At 47.8% G+C, this 14,884-nt stretch overlaps 1 protein-coding gene across 1 annotated transcript; it reads left to right on the top strand.

Moving 5' to 3' along the window:
- Positions 1-1,006: 1,006 nt before the first annotated feature.
- On the top strand, positions 1,007-10,590 carry TPI1 (triosephosphate isomerase 1). The gene is made up of 7 exons (XM_066601255.1): positions 1,007-1,197; positions 4,970-5,093; positions 5,170-5,254; positions 5,410-5,542; positions 7,663-7,748; positions 9,111-9,198; positions 10,297-10,590. The coding sequence occupies exons 1-7, from the start codon at positions 1,086-1,088 to the stop codon at positions 10,413-10,415; spliced, it is 747 nt and encodes a 248-aa protein (XP_066457352.1). The 5' UTR covers positions 1,007-1,085; the 3' UTR covers positions 10,416-10,590.
- The last annotated feature ends 4,294 nt before the right edge of the window (positions 10,591-14,884 follow it).

Genomic DNA, 14,884 nt, shown 5'->3' with positions numbered 1-14,884 from the left:
TGGGGTATAATGCAGTACTATGGTATACGACTAAGATCAAGTCTCCTATGGGGACTAAAAAAAATGCAAAAATGAGTTTTAAAAAGTTTTGTTAGTTAATAATATTAAAAAAAAGTATTAAAGTTTGAAAAGAGGCAAAACTAAAAAATACATATTTAGTATGGCGGTGTCTGTAAAAGTCGGATTGATTAAAGTAGCACATCATTTACTCCGCGGGGTGAACGTCGTCGGGGGAAAAAACAAACACACGACTCCAGAATTACATTTTTTGGTCACCCCCATCTCCAATAAAAAATGTAACAAACAGCAATCAAAAAGTTGCATGTTCTCCAAAATATTACCAAAAGAAACTACCGCCCCCCCCCCCCCCCCACACACACACACACAACTGTGTTAACGGGAAAATAAAGAAATGGCGGCAGAACGTACGTTTATTTTTTTTTCCAACTGTATTTTATTTTTGAAAGTAGGACAGCAAAAGTAAAACTTTTTAAAAGTTTTTCAGTACATTATATAGTACCGATGACAAATACAGCATGTGCCGCAGCAAACGCCCTCAGACAACGACGTCGATGGAAAAGTAAACGCGGTACGATTTTTAAAAAGATGGCTGTAAAAAACAAACATGAAAAAAAAAGTGCCTTGCCATTAAGGGGTTAAAATCTGCTTTATTTCCATTGGTCTGAAAATTGGGCTGGAAAATGGCTCCTCTGGCTATACCCTAATTTTGACAAATCTAACGGACTAAAAATACGACCGTGCGATCGTGCTGCCGCTGTCTTTTATCGCTTTTAGATGATATTGCTGGCGCCCTACAGAGATGCGATACCCTTCTCAGTAATAACTACTAACATGTAGATTCTCCCCTATATACTGGCAGACAAGGACTTTGCCCACACTAAAGATGGCGCCGGAGCCGGGAGACGTGCCTACGCCAGACCGTCAATGGGCGTGGCTTTGGAACCTTTGCCCAGGGCTGGGCGTGCCCTGGGTCTATATTTAAAGGCGCCGCTCTGACTCTCTGTTCCTGTCACCTCCGCACTCGATCCATCCTCAGGACTCTGATCCCCGCCGCTGCCGCAGACATGTCTCCAAGGAAGTTTTTCGTCGGGGGGAACTGGAAGATGAACGGCGACAAGAAGTGCCTTGAGGAGCTGATCAAGACCCTGAACTCCGCCAAGATCAATACGGAGACAGGTGGGGGACCCGAGCCCTGGGCAGTAGGGAAGGGGTTAATCCCTGCTGGTGCCCCCATGTGGGGTCGGTGCCCGGGGGTCCTTCCTCCATGCATGGTGCTCATCTGTGCCCCTGGCTCCTTGCTCTATATATCTGCTGCCCCATCCTGTGTGCCCCCTCCATATCTCTGGCCTTTGTCCTGTTGTGTGCAGGGGGTGATCTGACTGTTAGTGCCAGTTATTGACCTAATTTTGGGGTAAATGGTGCCCATGGGATTGGACCAATGAAAATGAGCCATCATGGGGCAGATACCCCGCTGGTGCTCCCAGGTCCAGTGCCCCCTCTGCCGCCAGTGGTTACCCCATCAATGGGCCAACCTGATGCCCCCTGAACCAGACGTTGGCGCATTGTTTAGTGATTGCCCATGATCAGACCCTCATGGGTTGGTTTTTGCACCCTGACCGTACGACTAACCCTTTAATGGCCGATCCTCGTGTATATTGCCCCCATCACCATTTGGCTCTGAGCTGCAAATAGGATCCAGTTCTGCATTTCAAGGGCAAATGTGGGTTTTTAATGGGCACTGGGTATGGATTATGGGGGAGGGGATGCCTTCCTGTATCCTCCCATTGATTAACGGTCTGCTGCTTCCTGGCTGCTGCGGTACTACAACCCCCAGCATGCTATGTAGACTGCAGCAGACTCCTCCCCTGATGCCCGGCGCTGGGACTGACTGGTTAATCGTAGCAGGGTGGCAGGTGGATTATTCATGTGGTGGGTGTGTGCCATGCAGTGAAGGGGTTAATGCATCACTTTGCAGGGAGCCAGTAACGCAATTTCCTGTTACTACTGTAGTAGGAACGCCATTCATTCTGTGTGCCCAGGCTGCATGGCTTTATCTAGGGGGCAGGTTGGCAGTGCCAGCTGGTTTGGGCCTGGAAGCTTCCAGTCTTCTTGACCTTGAACCCGATCAAGGTCCACAGTACAGCATAAACGGGCACAAAGTCCTGTAGTGCCCACGGGCTGGGCACGATGTCCCCTGATGCCAGGATGGAGGATTCCTTGTAGCTATGGGGGAGGGGCACCTAGATACAGTATAACGAGGCCAGAGACTGTCTGCCTTGTGACTACAGCAGGACCCATCATGCACTTGGACTACAAGTCCCAGAATTCCCTGGGCTGCAAGAACAATGAGGGCACAGCTGTGGCATAGACTGGGTATTGTGTTCATCAGCGCGGGTGGATGCACTGCTGTCTGTGCTCTCGGGCACGTACTCTCCCTCTGCAGTGCCGGCCCTTTAAAGAGACAGTAACCAGAATGTGCCCTCCGGTGCTGCGGTAACCAGCTTCTGCTGATGCCCATGCCTTTACCCCCTGGGGTGAAGCTACAGAGCACAAGGATCAGTTTGGTCCCTAAGTGACCTTTAACCCTTCACTCCTGCGGCAGCCAGTTAGACGGCCTAAAAACAGCGCTGACCTTTCAGCCGCTCTGCACTTGGGTGGATGTGAAGGTCGCGACTTTTAACCTTTTCGAGTGCCTGAAATAAACCGAGGGAGAGTCCAAAAATAGCCGAGTAGAGGGGGGGCGCCGGCTGCCGCTCAGTATGTGAACGCACGGAAGGGGTCTTCCTTGAGTTCCTTCAGGCTCCCCATATGTGTAGCGCTGGTGTGACAGAACCAGATGCCACCGATAACTGGCATCCGTATGGCGGTGACATTGTACGGCATGTGACAGTACTCCCGCGCCTGCGTATCACGCAATTCCGACACACTAATGTGAGCGCAACTACGTACGGCCATGTAATTGGCTGCCTGAGTTACTGAGGGGCGCACGGAGCTCGCATAATACACGGTAACCATTCGGCGCCGTGAGCCTGGTCCCGCACACCGTGTGAAAATCGCAGAAGGCATAAAAACAGTAAGAAAACTTAGGACTTTTCTTTTTTACTAATTACAATCGCCTAAAATCCAGTTTTGCGGTATCTCTGCTTTCTGTCAGTGAATAGGAAGTGTCTTTGTTTACTAGCAGAGGATTATAATGGGTTCGGGTCACATGACGGGCGCGGATCGTACCAGTATGGGCACATCTGTAGCGTACAGATGCTGTTAGTAGATCGCCACCTCCGTATGGAGTGAAGCGGCTTGTCCCTCCCACCTGGGGGCGCTGCTTGAGTCTTCATCAGTCTGACCGAATCCCTTATCACTACTTTCTCTTCTCCCGGAGTTTCCCTTTAACGCCTCCACCAGAGGTTGTGTAGAACCGCACTATGGCTGCATATATGAGGGCATTGTATAGACTTGAAGCCCCCTGACTCGGGGTCTCGGAGGCTGTGAGCGAAGCAGTTACTGCACCTACAAGGCACGATGCCCTTAAGGACCCCGTGGTGAGCCAGCTGGCAGGGTGGCAGAGCTGGCACCTGTCGCCCCACTGTATAGGTCAGCTTGGGTCATCGCTTGGATATTCTTACGGGAAGTTCTCCAAACTGTAACTGCAGAAAGAGATGGAGATGAAGAATCCGTCTTAAAGGGGAAGTCTACCTAAACTCTGGCCTGTGGTGGAATCCTTCCTTACTAGCTGCCAGGACACGGAGTAGGTTGGGTGGTACGCAGCGGGTCGGTCTCCTACGTGGTAGCTTGGGGTTCTGGTATTGAACAGTACCGCCCCGTCCACTGGTGGAGTCTCCCACCATTATATGTAAATTCATGGAAGGAGCTGAGGATGCCTGTAACATTGGAGATGCCTTTTTAAAGGGACCCTCTGGTTTTGGGACAAAATTCTGTCCCAGGTTGTTCTGCCGCCCCTCGGATCCGCTAGTTCTGTTCTCCTGAAATTGGCCACAACAATTTTCTAATTACCTAATATACACTGTGCCCTGCTCTGATTGGCCAGTGCTGATCACATGAGCAGCTCTGGCCAATCAGAGCAGGTGTAGTGCAATAGTAGTCTATAGATTGCTTTGGCCATCTTGGACAACAAAAACGGGACCCACATTTGGGATCAATGGGACAGCAGAGAAGTGCAGGTAATATCCCCCACATCTCCAATAGTCCTGGGAGAGAAGTTGGTCCCACAACCAGAGAGTCGCTGAATAGGGGAACCACCCAATCAAAAGTGAGCTAGAGGGTGGAGTTTTCAAAATGTTCAATCCATCTGCTCTGGGGCCTTGATGACCATTGGGCTACATTCACACGGCTGAGTGCGATAGTGCGCCGAGAAACTGGGCCTGATATCACGCTTGTTAACGTGCATTTTTTTTTTTCGCGCCAATGTAAAGCATTTACTCAGACGCCTCCCATCACTTCTGTAAAATCCGATCCTCCCGGGGTAGGCCAGTAGGTCATCAATAGTTGATTGGTGGGGATCAGCTGATTCCCAGTCCTGCTGTCAGTGTGGACAGAGATGGTAGCAGATGGCACTGTCAACACTGCAGTGGCCCAGTTTGGTACTGCAGCTCCTGTAGAATTCAATAGGAGCTGTGCCTGCAGTACCAAACCAGGCCACTGTAATACGGACAGCACTATATCTGCTTCCAGCGCTGTCCATACTGACAGCAGGACCAGGAATCAGCTGACGGGTGGTGAACTGTTAGTCTGTCCAGTGTGGTCCCTAAGTTCTGCTTATAAAGACAGGTGCCGTTAGATAATACAGAACTGGTTAGTGCCATCAATGACGTTATAATGGAGGAGGGGTTGGAAGTGACCTGGGAACTGTGTCCCAGTATGTGCTGCAGAGTTCTCCTTTAAAGTCCTGACTTCTGACTCTTAAAGGGATGCCTTTCCTCTTCTGTTACAGATGTGGTCTGCGGCGCCCCCTCTATTTATCTGGACTTCGCCCGGCAGAAGCTTGATGCGAAATATGGCGTAGCTGCACAGAACTGTTATAAGGTGGCCAAAGGAGCGTTTACCGGGGAGATCAGGTGCGGATGTCTTCATCGCCTCTGTACACTGCGTATAAGTCCTGCCGCCTGTCTCTAACATCACATTGTCTTCCAGCCCTGCCATGATCAAAGACATCGGCTGCACCTGGGTGATCCTGGGGCACTCCGAGAGGCGACATGTCTTCGGGGAATCAGATGAGGTGAGATCCTTGTCCGACAATGTGTCTGGATCCTGCTGACGACCTTCTGTATCCCGGCCCATTCATGTTCCTTCCTACGAGGCTCATCAGATGTCTTCAAGACGTATTGCCAAACCACTTTGCAGTCTGAGTATATTGTGTTCTCTGCTCTACAGCTGATTGGCCAGAAGGTGGCGCATGCTCTATCTGAGAACATCGGGGTGATCGCCTGCATCGGAGAGAAGCTGGATCAGCGTGAGGCTGGAATTACAGAGAAAGTTGTATTTGAGCAGACAAAATTCATCGCAGGTGAGCGTGCCTACGTGTCCCCACCCAGCGCCTACGTGTCCCCACCCGTCCCACCCAGTGCCTACATGTCCCACCCAATGCCGGTAGCCCATAAGGCCAAAGCATGTTGCTTGGGTGGTGGTGGTCGGGGCCGGAAGGCCAAAAGTGTATATATCTTCACCCACGTCACAAAAACTATATTGAAGACCAGTTTTGGAGCATGATGGGCTTAGATACACTGCTGTGTCAGTCTGAAGGAAAATCCATTCTGTGGCGCCCGAAACATGTATCCACAACATATCCGCCCTGATGTATACACTCACTGTCAGCACCAATCCCTCCCCTAGAAGTTATCGGATGGGATAGAACTTTCTGTGTGATTGTAACGTTGATATAAGTAAATGGTTACAATATCAGAGCAAAAACTGACCCCTTGAAGGGGAGGCTCTAGTACCCTGTTGTACCCCCTCAAGCTTGGATACAAGATGCGATATGGGTGGGCATGAAGGCTCTAGTACCCTGTTGTACCCCCTCTAGCTTGGATATAAGATGTGATATGGATGGCCATGGAGGCCCTAGTACCCTGTTGTACCCCCTCTAGCTTGGATATAAGATGTGATATGGATGGCCATGGAGGCCCTAGTACCCTGTTGTATCGCCTCTAGCTTGGATATAAGATGTGATACAGGTGGGCATGGAGGCTCTAGTACCCTGTTGTACCGCCTCTAGCTTGGATGCAAGATGTGATATGGGCGGGCATGGAGGCTCTAGTACCCTGTTGTACCGCCTCTAGCTTGGATACAAGATGTGATATGGGCGGGCATGGAGCCTCTAGTACCCTGTTGTACAGCCTCTAGCTTGGATACAAGATGTGATACGTACAGGCATGGAGGCTCTAGTATTGGTGGGCATAGAGGTTATTACCATGATGGAACCACACTGTAAATCAGCCGGGTGCTTTAGGCACCATTTGAAACCATGATATAGGAAGCTGTGACCTGGGTGTGAATAGAATCTCCGCTGTAGATGGCCGTACTTTTACTGCTTTTTTTAAACCCTTTTCTGGAGACTATGTAAGACTCTGCTAATCCTCCCTATTCGCGGCCTGCTGCAGTCTATACTTCATATTCTACGTTCTTTGCCTTTTCACTAAACTGGATTGTACCAGAATTTGAAGTTATCCCCTATCCACAGGAAGGAATTTTTTTCACCAAATGGGCTAATTAGCTTCAGCCTCATTGTGTTTGTTTTTTGTTTTTTTCCTTCCTCTGGATCAACAAGGAGGGGTGGAAACAGGCTGAACTAGATGGACATTGTCTAACATACTATGTTATGGTGGGGGCCTCACCGTGAGATCCCGGACTATCTCTAGAATGTGACTCCCGTGTCCGGTCACTGCAGCTGTCTCTCCCCATAGTGACGTCAGCATGAAGGGACCACCGGCCGAGCGTGTACAGTCAGTGCTCCATTCATTTCAATGGTGCTGATGGAAATGCCTGAGCAGCACTCGACTGATAGCGAATCGAGTGTTGGTGCGCTTGTGTGACAAGCGCTCCATTATGTTTCCTTTTTCCTAAGCCCACAGTAAGGACTGGAGACACGGGACCTCCGTTCTTGAGATTGGCGGGAGTATCTGATGAGCCCGACCACCACCGATCTGCAGCTTATTCCCTACCCTGTGGCTAGATGATGACATCAAATTCTGGTACGACCCCTTTAAGGGAACCTGGGCTTCAGTAGTTTTACTACTAAACTGCCACCATAGCGCTATCAGTCATGTTCCATGCAGTACACACGTCTGCCCAAACTCAGAGTAGGCAACAGCCCAAAATCTTTTACTTTTGGCAGCCTGTATATAATTCCGGTTCTCAAGTCAACTGGGTGGTGTCTCCAGTTTTCCCTCCCTCTATTAGTTTCCCTGCTCCTGATGTGGGGGAGGAGGGAGTTGGATACTGGTGTGACGGAGTGACCAGGAACTGGCAGCACCGCCTGATTGACTCAAGACTTTCAATTTACATACAAAGCGCCAAAAGATAAAAGTAAGCTTACTCTGAGTTTGGGTTCCATCGAGGTTCGGACATCCGGTCACGCTGGGAAGTCACTCAGTGTTCATTACTCATCTGTCTGCTTCTCCCTCGCAGATAATGTAAAGGATTGGAGCAAGGTCGTTTTGGCATATGAACCCGTCTGGGCCATTGGTACCGGAAAGACTGCAACACCCCAACAAGTGAGTACTGGACCCCAAGAGTATGTGTATGGTTCCTTGACTCTCTTTGACCATCCAAGATAAGATGGCTTCCAGACACTGACTGGAGGGATCTTTGGCATGAAGTTTTTCCATAAATCCAAGTGTCCTGGTCACCCAGTATTGTGCCATTGGCTGGCCCAGGTATCTCCTGACCGCTGGTTGGCAGGTGACTATTGTGTCTCTGGTGGTGTCACTAGCATTCAGTAAGAGTTCAAGCATAAGTATTTCTGTTTTGGTGTTCCTCCAGGACACATTGGGTCGGCTTGGTAGGGTTTTCTTGAAGGTCTATGAATAGCTTTGGACAAAGGCGAAAAATTCTATAGCCTTTAGGATTTAAACGGGTTGTACCCAAATCAGCTTATCTATCCACAAAACAGATAAGTCTCACTGAGACCCCAACCTATCCTGAGAATTGGGATCCCATGTCCCCATCTCCTCCTTAGGCTCTTCGCATCCCCACAGACAAGGAAGTTGAATAGTATGGCGGTTGCACATGCCTGGTAGTGCTCAAGTTATCTTCAGTGAAACCGTCAGAGATGGCAAAGTGCCCAGATTTTATCAGCCCCACTAAAATGAGTGGTCCTGTGCATGTGGAACCATCGGACCATTCATCTCCATGTCACTGCAGAGGAGGTCCAGTGATGTGAAGAGAGGGGGTCACGGGACTTGCGTTCTCAGGATCGGTAGGGGTCTTGGCATCAAGACCCACACTGATCAGACTTTTATCACTTGGCCTATGGATCAGTCATGAGTCTGTTTTGGTACAACCTTTTTAATGAGTCGGTTTGTAGTATTGGAGGAGCCAAAAAGGCTTTTAATGGCCCGACCAATGCGAAACAACCCAAAACATAGGACTCTAACCTGGGATTTGTCCCGTTGAGCATCAAACATGTGGATATTGGGATGCCTGCTTCACTACTTTTGAAGGGGTCCGACCTTCGGGTTGTCACCCGTCAGGAGAACTGGGAGCAATCCAGATGAACTCCCCAATGATGGCGGCTTCCACATAAATGAAATGTGTAGGCAAACAGGTGACTGGTCTTTCCGTCGTGACAACGCACCTACCCGTGCAGCACTGAGTGGTAATCCACTTTGGATGAAAATCCGCAGGACACCCTTGCCTCCCATCCGTATTTCCCTGATCTCGCTCCCACCCAGCAGACTATTCTTTTGAGTCCCCCCTCATGTTGCACCCCCTGGCCTGTGTTCTTGCTCCATTTTCTGCTGGTGTACTCCATCTCCCCTGGTGCTCTAGTATTCGGCACCCTCCACCGCTCCTTATATTAGACAGTGTTGTATATCGAACATCCTTGATGTTAATTTCTCCCTTTTTGTCTCCAGGCTCAGGAGGTGCATATAAAGCTCCGCGATTGGATCAAGACCAATGTCTCTGAAGATGTTGCTAAGAGCGTCCGCATTATCTACGGAGGTAACGTATCCACTGCAAAACCGTTCTTCCACGTTGTGCTGCAGTATAGTGTCCTTAACCCCTTAGTGTCTAGGGAAAAAAATTTAAGGAAAAATCTATTAGTCTGTGAAGGGAATTTAAGATCTAATTATTCACTCGCTAGGATTGTAGACTGCATTACTTATTTGGTGCATTCTACTAAGCTTATAATAACATCAGCCTATTAGACTCTGCCAGAGGTGGGGTCAAATAGACTGAGTTACATGGAGGCCCTTGTCAGGCCTCTCGCTGCCATTGGAACTCATTGGTAACTTGCAATTGCGAGGTGCTGACAGGTGATAGGAGCCCCCTTCTCCTGTCATCTGCTTCTATGCTGCAGTTGCTATTGATTGTGGCATGCAAAGGGTTAAATGGCAGGATCTGAGGGCTCTTGGCGGTTGGAGCAGGAACCTGGCTGTCAGCAGTCAGCCAAGTCGCTGCCTTAAAAGGATGGGCTTTAAACTTGCACACTAGTGAGATCAGTTAAAAGGTGTATTGGCCATCACTAAGGGGTTAACATTATTCACACCATGCAGAGAGGTAAACGCTTAAACAAATCCAAAATGAGTAGTGCCACTATAGTGCCCCTCTGTCTGCACCTCCTAAAGCATGACGACTAAGTCCCTGGGTACATGCGTGACCATCTAGCTGGACCCGGTACTAGCAGAGGAGGTCTTTCTATTCACCAGGGTCGTGTCAATGGACTGTAGTTTGTGCCAACCGTTCCCATTGTTTTCCCAATTCGGCATAGATGGTAGTTGATCAGTTACGGTAGGGGAGGGGAGAGGAGCTCCTATATGGAAGAGATTATTCCCCTCCTTCTAGATGGACTTAAACCCACTTTGCGGGTCTTAAAATGTGTGATCAGATGGTAAGGGAAGTGCTCAGACTGGCAGCTTATGAAGGGTACAAAAAAGTACAAGAAGCCTTCAAGTAGGGTAACTTCTGCAGGACAGTTCTGTCTGTTGATCATTGCGGACATCCAGTGTTGTAGGTTTCCTACCTCTTTCGGTTGCACTGCCTTCATCGATGCATCCTCACTGAACCGGGTTACTCTTATACCTCTTCTTCCATTTTTAGGTTCAGTCACCGGTGGTACCTGCAAGGAACTGGCGTCCCAGCCTGATATAGATGGCTTCCTGGTGGGAGGAGCTTCATTGAAGCCAGAATTCATTGAGATCATCAATGCCAAACATTAATCTGTTCCATTCATCTATTGTGCCGACTTTCACTAACGGTTCATCAGTGTTGTGCTCTTCCGTCCCTCGTTTACACGCCCAGTAGGTCCTTAGTGTGAGCCGCCTGGTCCCTGGTGACTCTGTGTGCAGGAGCGGTGTGGTTGGTCTGTAATAATAAATTAAAAGAGAACTTTGACTTGTGGCGTTATCTTCCAGAATTTATGCAGAAAACGAGCGCAGTCTTGTCAGCCTCCCCAATACCCTGCAGCCACTTGCTGACCATATATCTGATGGCTATCTATAGACATGGATGCAGTCATCTGATTGGTCCTAATAACTGTACATATACGGCTAAACCAAATGTAGATCTCTGCTGGTCCATGTATTCTTCTCCGACACATCCTAAGATCCTGGAGCCAATAACTAATGCCACAACTGTCGTTAGCACCAACTCACTCATAACGAGAGGGATCGGGTGTAGCTACAGTCAGCAATAATATCCAACTCCTTTCCCTCTGCCCTACTTGTAAGGGTCCCCGAAGCTGAGATGGAAGGAGCTGTTTGCAGGTTTTCGCATTGTAGAGCTGGTTTAGTTGTTCATGTGGTGCCTACACCATGGAGCCCTATGGGGCCTCCAAAATATCGCAGTGCACAAACTTGCGCACTCTGACTGTATTCTGCTTGTGCAGAAAACGGCACAGCATTCCCACACCAGAACAGCTCGGAATAAATACTGTACCAGAGCCAAGCTTATAAGACCAATGTAGCATCAAAACGGTTCAGTGCATAAATATTGTACCAAAAGCAAGCTCATAACATAAATACAGCACCAGAACTAAGCAATGGTGTTGCTAGGGGAATCAATGGGCTGACAGTGCATTAGACTGCAGTGTGTGCGCTGAAAGACTATATCATATGCAATATAACATGAATTAGAGCATGGTGTGTGGGGGTTTTTTTGGTTTTTTTTGTTTGCTTTTATTTTTTAAAGTCCCCCTCCATGCCCAAATCCTGTACCTCCGTGTAGCATTCTAGAGGGGCTATAGTTGACATACATATTTGTACATGGTTCTTTTCTGGTTTTGGCTTACGTTCCCAGTTACATTACAAGGCTGGTTAAAAGGTCCGACACGGACTTGTAGAATCTTCTTCCCCAAGCCCTTTTACACGACTCTGTTGCAAACCTCTCATTCGATCTGGCAGTTTGCACAACAATTGTGCTGTGTGAACTCATAGAGTGAAAGAGCGATCAGATCTTTCGTGCCCTAGCATTATACCAGCTGCCATTTGCATACTAGATGTCCCAGAGGAGCATGCATGGCCTCATGTCTCCTCCCATCTACTAGCTGCTCTCCACAAGGAGAACCTATACCCCTTCCAACGGAGGTCTAATGGTGATGCCACTGCAGAACCAAGTGTCTTCATGCCTTATGGTGGAAGATGTCTCTGAAGTAGGGGGTGACTCTCCATAAGCCTCATACTGGAATACACCCATGGGACATGGCTGGTAATCTTGGTACTCGTAAATTTAATATGGAAAAATTAGCAAATTTTAGAATGTGTTGATGTGTGGACTTTGGCCTCCTTCACACAAATGTCCAGGTGCAATACCCAGTAGAAGCCATTGATTTCAATGTTTGTATTTTGCATGTGCATTTCAGTCGCACGAAAACAAGAATACAGCCGGCTCTACTTTTTTTCGGATTTAGGCGCCCAACGTCCCCATATGTGTCAATGTGGATTGGGCAAGTGCGCATGCAATATATAAGGAGAGGCGTATTTCTGCTGCAAAAGGAACATCTCCTTAAATTAGCCATTTCAAGTATAAACACGGCCAACGAGCGAATGATAATTAATTCTTCTGTTCATTTTATGCAAGCATGAAAATCATCGTTGGCTCGTGCGCTAATTGTTCTGTTTAAACGCCGGTCACACCAATTTGATTCTAACTGCAGAATCCATGATCGCTGTCCCCACTGAGGATCTTCCGGTAAACAGACATTGAAAGGCACGGACTTTTGATTTTTCCGTCACACTCACGGATATGAATTGTGTATTCTGCGAGCAGAAAAATTGTAGCATGCTCTATTTTGCGGCGGGCAACCTCCATTGAAGTCAATGCAGGCGTCCGACTCGCGACCGATGTGAACAGACTCCTTTTTAGATGACTTTTGGTCATTTGGAGATCTTTCGCTTGCAGAGGTTAACACGGATGTAACGGACGTGTCTCACCTGAGATGGCGATAGTTATCAAACAACTCTCCGTAGAGGTAAACCAATCTGGATCATATTTGCATTTAGCCATCGGTGCCTACCTTTGTTTACAGGGAATCGGTCAGCTCGAACATCTAGAACAAACTGCAGGCAGGAGGTGAGCAGAGTCACACACGGTCAATATAAATCAGGCGCCTAGAAGTTGTTGGATGGAATGAAACTTCCTGTAGTGATTATAACGTTGATATAAGTGATTACACCAGCAGAGCAAAAGGATCGTTTATCGTGGAGAACCGAACCCTTGTAGGGGGTCCAAACTAAAGCTGGATTCATCGCTGAAGACAACCCAGTTCCACTGTGTAGCATCTAGTTTCGTCATTCCTGACACCACTGGAAATGGAGGTGACCGTGGGTGTCAGAGGTCGTGCATGTAATGGGGACACTGAGACCAAATGTCCTTCAGCCAAGTGCCTGGAAATGGTTCCAACAGACACAGTGGCCTGTAACAATGGCAGCACCCATCTCTGGATGGCTGATAATGAATCAGTTGGAGATGTTGGTGTTTGTGTTTGACGATCAGATGCTCCTCTCTACTGGTGGTCTGTAGGGGGCGTCCTGAGCCCGGTCACCTTGTGTGCCCTCACACATCCACTGGTCCCAACACCCCCAAACAGTCTGGTCAGACGCTCCTCTCTACTGGTGGTCTGTAGGGGGAGTCTTGAGCCCGGTCACCCTGTGTGCCCTCACACATCCACTGGTCCCAACACCCCCAAACAGTCTGGTCAGATGCTCCTCTCTACTGGTGGTCTGTAGGGGGAGTCCTGAGCCCGGTCACCCTGTGTGCCCTCACACATCCACTGGTCCAACACCTTCTAACAGTCTGGTCAGACGCTCTTCTCTACTGGTAGTCTGTAGGGGGCGTCCTGAGCCCAGTCACCCTGTGTGCCCTCACACATCCACTGGTCCCAACACCTCTGACCAGTCTGGTCAGAACGGCCGGTGGGGGACAATTCATGAATACGACCATCCAGCTTCTGACATTCCAATATTGTACCCCTCTCAGACTCTGGTAACGGGGTGAAATCTCTTCTCTGCGTCGTAGAGGCATCTAGTGGTCAACAATCTCTACACAAGCGGAAGAAGAGGTCACTACACACAAGGAGCCTCCGAGAGCCACTTTTAGGGCCTCAGGTGACAAGACCATCCATCTAATCACCACAACTCCCATCATTTGTATATCTGTCTGAGATGGAACTGCAGGATGAGTTCTGCAGCAAAACAACCACTTCTTCTAGGGGCGGGGTTGCTTTAGTTAAATCATTCTTTATTGAAATTTTGCTTAAAGAAAAGTTAACAGAACAAATTTAAGAGGAAACAATTCAAATCTTGAACATAGACACAATAAATGTATCCTACAAGTATTAACCCCTTCATGACGCGGCCCTTTTTTTTTTCTTCCATTTTCGTGTCCCCCCCCCCCCCCCCCCCGCCTACCTTAAAAAAATCATAACTCCTTTATTTATCGACGTCGCTGTATGAGGGCTTGCTTTTTGTGGGATGAGTTGTATTTTTCAATGGTGCTATTTAATGTACCATATAATGTACTGGAAAACGTTAAAAAAATTCTAGGTGGAGTAAAATGAAAAAAAATGACATTCTGCCATCATTCAGTGCATTTTGTTTCTACGGCGCACAAACTGCAACAAAAGCGACATGATAACTTTATTCTATGGGTCGGTACGATTACTACGATACCAAACTTGTATAGGTTTTTTTTTTACTATACTACTCTTTTTTTTTTTTTTTTTTCAAAGACATTTAATTTTTTTCATTATTTTCTGCGGTCATTTTGTGCGCGCAATAACTTTTTAAATTTTCCGTCGACGTAGTTCAGCGATGGCTCATTTTTTGCGGGATGTCCTGTAGTTTCTGATAGTACTAATTCCGAATACGTACGACTTTTTGATCGCTTTTTATTGCGCTTTTTCTGGGAGACAGTGTGACTGAAAGTGCATTTCTGGCATTCTTTTTTTTTTTTTTTTTTTCCGGACTATGTTCACCGTGCAGGGTAAATATTGCACTACTTTGGTAGATCGGACTCTTACGGACGCAGCGATGCCAAATATGTATTTTTATTTTATTAGACTTTTTAATTATAGATATGGCAAAAGGCGGGTGATTTAAGCTTTTATTCCTTTTTTTTTTTTACAATTAAAAAAACTTTATTGCTCTTTTTTTCACTTTACTTTTAAGTCCCCCTGGCATATTTACCAATT

This window comes from Eleutherodactylus coqui, chromosome 4 (assembly GCF_035609145.1).
Source record: "Eleutherodactylus coqui strain aEleCoq1 chromosome 4, aEleCoq1.hap1, whole genome shotgun sequence".
Lineage (NCBI taxonomy): Eukaryota > Metazoa > Chordata > Amphibia > Anura > Eleutherodactylidae > Eleutherodactylus > Eleutherodactylus coqui.
This window is presented reverse-complemented; position numbering and strand designations above follow the sequence as displayed.

Bases quoted from the DNA above. Each gene is read 5' to 3' on its own strand.
- TPI1 (XM_066601255.1), top strand. From the start codon at position 1,086: ATGTCTCCAAGGAAGTTTTTCGTCGGGGGGAACTGGAAGATGAACGGC. The intron at 1,198-4,969 runs GTGGGGGACCCG...CTTCTGTTACAG, and splicing joins CAAGATCAATACGGAGACAG to ATGTGGTCTGCGGCGCCCCC. The intron at 5,255-5,409 runs GTGAGATCCTTG...TCTGCTCTACAG, and splicing joins TCTTCGGGGAATCAGATGAG to CTGATTGGCCAGAAGGTGGC.